General features: G+C 48.8%; 1 protein-coding gene across 1 annotated transcript in view; it reads right to left on the reverse strand.

Annotated features, from left to right (window-relative positions):
• Nucleotides 1–4791, reverse strand: part of EVX2 (even-skipped homeobox 2) — a 6125-nt gene extending 1334 nt beyond the window's left edge. The window contains exons 1-3 of the mRNA XM_069225398.1: nt 4034–4791; nt 2989–3224; nt 1–1243 (exon numbers count right to left, since the gene is read on the reverse strand). The exon at nt 1–1243 is cut by the window's left edge and continues 1334 nt beyond it. Coding sequence (XP_069081499.1) covers nt 650–1243; nt 2989–3224; nt 4034–4454 — 1251 coding nt within the window. The 5' untranslated portion in view covers nt 4455–4791 and the 3' untranslated portion in view covers nt 1–649. The remainder of the gene's footprint in view (nt 1244–2988; nt 3225–4033) is intronic.
• Nucleotides 4792–5522: the final 731 nt, after the last annotated feature.

Here is a 5522-nt window from a genome sequence, read left to right on the forward strand (position 1 = left end):
TTTTTAGCAAATGCATAACAGTGGGAGCACCTGGGTACCTGGCAATTCTCGAAGTGGCTGGTGTGGATAGAGAAATGACATGACTGCGTGAGAGTTTAAGCGCTCCAATTTGGCTTGTCAATAGCACAACTCATGAAAAGCCATGAGGCCCTGCCCCATGGAAAACCACTCCCGATGGGGGGAGGGAGGGTCTTTCTTTCGGCCCACTGGCACCAGGTGCCATTGGTCTGCAGTGCTAAGATAGCACGCACAGTAGAGTTTGTACTTTCAGAGACTCTTCCGGGAAAAGCTGTGTGACGTGCCACGGCTTTTCATTGAAACCACCTCAAGGCAGTTTCCTGTACAATGCAGAGCCACTTTCGTTGAAAGTTGCCACATGTGTCATTGGTGTGGAGTGGCACCTGTTCCGGGCCACTTTCTGTCCCTTTCAGTGTTTTTAAGGGCCGCTTCCTGGCCTTTGCAGAGACACTTCCGGTAAAGTCATCTGCCATGTGTCTCTGCATGGGCCGCTTCCTTCACTCTGCAGAGCAGCTTCCGGCCGGTGACCCACTCAGGGGGACCCACGGGCGCGCAGGGAGCCCTTTGCAGAGCCACTTCCGGTGCAAGTCCTTTCGCCCTCGGGTGCCTCCGGGTGCTTCTTCCGGGTCAGCTACCTGGTGAGCGGCGCCTCGTCGCGCTGGTCCGGGGTGGAGACGGAGGTTTTGCTCAGCACGGCCGCAGAGTAGGGCAGGAAGCTGCTCTCGGAGCGCTGCGGCGCCGCGGTGCAGGTGTAGTCGGCGCCGCGGGAGCCCAGCGCGCTCTGGCTGCTGTGGCAGCTCAGGCAGGCGCAGGGCGAAGAGCTGGGCGGCCCCGAGGCGGCGGCCACCGCGGCTGCTGCTGCGGCCGAGGCCGCGCCGCTCAGCCCGGAGGCCGGAGACTGATACAGACCCGGGTGCCGGAATCCACAGAGCAGCTCGGGCCGGGAGTAGGGGTGCGAGAGGGCGCGGAAGGTGTCCAGGGGCCGCATGGAAGCGGCGAAGGGCGAGGCGGCCGCTCCGGAGGCGGCAGCGGCGGCGGCCGCGGCAGTCACGCCCACGTGGGGGTAGTAGTGCAGCGGCACGTGCGAGTGGAAGGGGTAGGGGAGGCTCCCGGTTGCCGCGGCGTGGGTCATCATGTAGGTGTAGAAGCTAGGGTCAGCCGGGTGAGGCCAGGACATGGCCAGGCGCTGCCGCTTGTCCTTCATGCGCCGGTTCTGGAACCAGACCTGCGGAGAGGAGAGAGAGAGGGTTAGAACCGGCCGCACCTTTCAAGGCCTGGTCACACTGATCGAGAAATTAGCACCTGGCTACATGAGGTCTATTCAAGAATGTGCATAACACCTGCCGGACAATGCACTCACCGGCGAAATAACTACTGCAAAATAAATCCGTTCATTTAAATAAAACGAGTGTGCGTCAAACGATCATACCATAATCGTGCTTTTCATAACATAAAGTCTAATTTCCACGACCAGACAACTCTTAACAATCTAACGTCCCAGAAAGGCTCTATAATACACTCCCCTTTATCACCTTTTCAGGCACACTAGGTAAACAATATAAACAGAACGTGGTGTGATATGACTTAGAAACTCACAAATGAAGCCAGGCTTCCCACCTACACTATACAATAGCAATTATTCTTTTCATTATTTTGTGTTTCAGTAACTCCAGTCATAATCATAATTATTTTGTGTATCTTGTACTACTGTCCCTTTAGTAAGACACGGCTATGAATTCTGAATGCAGTAAATGAAAACAAGGATGCATGTGATCCCACAAAGTACACATCTCATTATATAACAAGAATACTCCACGTTAACATTCAACGTCCAAACACCCGTTTTTAGCAGAAATAATCGGCTATTGAAAGTAAATTTGCAAAACCACAATTCGTTCCTTATTTTGGCCGTGGTAGTATACTTAAGCATTCTCTTTAAACTTGTCTGCCGTTTTCGAACAAAATATAACCTTAACACTACACCGATTAGACTGCAATCATGCAGTGTTATTAAAGAATGCTCCATATTACTGAAATTCGTTTTTATATTAAAATATAACATTGAGCTCTAACTGCATATCCCGGAAAAAAATCACATCGACTTGTGAGCATTCCGTGTTTGTCCGGTAGGAAACTGCCAGTTTCTGTGAAGATGTTGCAGAATTATTTTTGTCTATTGCAGTTTCGCTGGGAGAACAAGTATATAACTGTTCCAGTGTATATCCATACGTTTCTTCCATTAGATCATTTCATTGTATGCTACATTGAAATGCACTTTCTTCACTCTCAGCGTTTGATGTGTGGGAACCGTTTTCTATCTTCCACCTCAAACCACGATTTTCGTTAAAAAAAAAAAAAGTTACCCCACATTATTTTAGCCCCAGCGCGGTGGTGATTCGTAAAGATCGCGTTACCACTTTACAATCGGTATTCACAGTACAGAACAATGTGTCTTTCTGTTAGCAGAGGTAAACATATCCGACTGTACACCCCGTACAATGTTATTCAAGGGTTATCTGTATCTCTGTAGTAGTATTTTGGCGCAGTTTAACGCTACCTTTATTATAACCAGAGAAGTAAAAGCACAGCCACAACGATATCTCTATAAATGACATACGTCACTGTAACCAGCATTGCTTTAGATGTTTTCAGCTGGCTAACTGGGAATATTGTTCTGACTGTAGCGTGCAATGGGGGCTTTTGAGCGGTATACAACATTCACAAGGATTTTGTCTTTCGCCGTGATATTTTAAGAATAAATAAATAATACCATTATCGATATAACTGAAAATCACCAGGCTGTCTTAAATCTGTTTATGCGCCTTCGCGTTTCTGAAATGAAATAGTTTAAGGGTTATGTCAACTAAGAGAACGTTGGACTTGTTCTAGAGGTGAGAACCTCCGGCGTTAATTCGCAGTGAACGATTTAGCGCGCTTTATAATAGGTGAAGCTCGTAAGGCCGACGATACCTTGATGGTGGTCTCCGGCAGGTTGAGAGCGGCGGCCAGCTCACATCTCCGCGGCCGGGAGACATAGTTCTCCCGGTAGAACTCCTTCTCCAGTCGGGCGATCTGCTCCCGGGTGAAGGCCGTTCGGTATCGCCTCACCTGGTCTGCTGCTGAGCCGGAGCTGCCCACGGCGCCGCCACTGAGGTTCGAAAGGCCGGACCCTCCGGAGGAGCCGCTACTGCCGCCCTCCGAGTACACTGCGAAGAGAGTTAAAATTACATGAGAAACAGACGCACACACAAACATGGGTGTAATTTCATAGAAAAATACATGTAACATCCAGAATTCGATTGCTGAGAATTAATTCTGCCTGCCAATGATGTACATTGCTGCACTTCACGGAATCAATATATTTTTGTAACCACTTCAGTAAAAAAGTGTGCTAAATAAAAAAGCTGCTCCAGACCCATCGCTGAGCTGCCTTTGCAATAATCAAATTTGGACTGAATATAGGCAAAGAACAGATGCCGCCCCATGGCGATTCGCAGAAGTATATTCGGCACCTGACCGGCTGCAGTTTGTGCAATCGAAATAATTCTATATTGTTGTGGCCACAGTAAGCCTCGATTGTGTTTGCAGTGACATGAGAAACATTTGCACTCTCAAGGTGTTCCTAATCCTTCCTCATTCAAAAATGTAATGGAACATCTTAAAACAAAAACACATCTCGAAATTTTAAAAGGAAACGACAATCATTACGTGTTCTTGGCGCATTGTAATTATATCTGATATTGTTGTCATTACATTACTATTGTAAAAGTTGTTTAAATAACAGGTAACATTTTGAAAGCCAAGTCCTTTTTAAAAAAAGCTGAGTTAAACGCATAAAAAGAATTCGATAGCTTGGTAGGAGGAACGAGTTCAAAGTGTCTTACTATTCGCCCCATGGCAGTGTTTATTTCCTACAGGCGTTTGCGCGACCCTTATTGTATAATTCTATTCCTAGAACAGCGCCTCGAAATTTCCGCGTGTTTAGCGCTCTGTTTCCAAAAGCCGATCGAGTTACCTTTGTTGTTTTCTTTGAGCTGGCCTCCGTGCATGCTGCCCGGGGAGCGCATGGAGGAGCAGCCCACTTCCACATCGCTGCTCATGTCCGAGTCCTGCCCCACCTCGGAGTAGTGGCCGTGCTTCTTGCGGTGGTCTGCTGAGCCCATGTCCGAGCCGGCGGGGCTCCCTCCGTTCTGGTGCGACAGGCTGAAGAGCGAGTCTATCTCGAACTTCCCCTTTCCCTGGATGTCTCCCAGGGCGCCGTGCATGGAGGCGGAAGTGAGTCGGGGGCTGAGCCGGGATCCGTGGTGGGCATTTTCCAGGGCCTCCAGCACAGCGTTTCCAGTGGAGTCCGACAGCCCGGAGAGCCTCTTGACAGTGGTGGGACTCTGCAGCCCCCGCTCCATCAGGACCATCTCCTTTCTGATTCTCTCCATCATCTCGCCTTCAGTAGAAAAAAAAAAAAAAAAAAAAGTGAAAGTTGCAGGGCTGGCCCCGCGCTAATGATGATCCGAAGCAGGAGCTGATTCGCATTCAGCCAGGAGAGGGGCTCTCAATAATGTCCTCTCCCTCTGAGTGAGGCGTGGGAGCAGTGGCTGCCAAGGCGAGGGGATGACTGGTCACAATGACCCATGCATCCTACCCGGCCCGAGTGTCATTCATCAAAAAGTGCGGCTGCTCATTAAGGTGCGGGTGACGCCGCCGGAGGAATCATTTATTGTAACAGGTTTATAAGCAAATAAATAGCCGCCCCTGTCAGGGGATAACGGAGGCGCTTCCGAGCAGCCAGCCCCGTCCAGGTAGAGCAGGAGAGAGAAGGGAAGAGAGGCGAGTCCTGTCCTCCGCCCCATCACAAGGCGCCGGATCTTCACTGGGGTTTGGCCTCAGGGGGCCGAAATTGACAGTCTGATTAATAAAATGAGCCGTGCAACATTTCCCCATTCATTTAGGGACATCATTACGCTCTGATTTTTGTTTTGTTGCCTTTTAGTTCCTAATGAAGCAGATTCGGTCTCATTTTTCTCGCACATATCTGTTTTGCGAACACCACTTCGTGCTTTTCTTCCTATCTTGAGAGACATTGTAGGGTATAACCCTAGCATGCCGGCATTGGTGCGTGTCAGGGTCGTGTTAGACACATGCTCTTCCTGCCTCCCTTTCCCTTCTCTACTGCTTAAACCAGTGCTTCATACAAATAGTTATTTTAGAAACGCTTTTTTGTGAAAAGCAGTGTCTGGGCCCCGAAATATAGACGCGCGTCTTGTATTGTACGAGTCTACTCTGCCTTTTTCACTTCAAAGTGTTAAGCCTTTCACTTTTTTTTAAGACCTTTGATGCACTTCGAATTATTATGATGAGGTCTTTCTTGAAGGCTTGTGTGCACGTTCACATTTGCGTGGATATCGACGCCCCTTGTTAGGTTTGATGTGTATAAAACGTGCAAGAAACTGATATTTTAAAACAAGGCATCTTTTTAAAAGGATGTAATCAACCTCCTGATGCCAGTT

Source organism: Pleurodeles waltl, chromosome 3_1 (assembly GCF_031143425.1).
Source record: "Pleurodeles waltl isolate 20211129_DDA chromosome 3_1, aPleWal1.hap1.20221129, whole genome shotgun sequence".
Lineage (NCBI taxonomy): Eukaryota > Metazoa > Chordata > Amphibia > Caudata > Salamandridae > Pleurodeles > Pleurodeles waltl.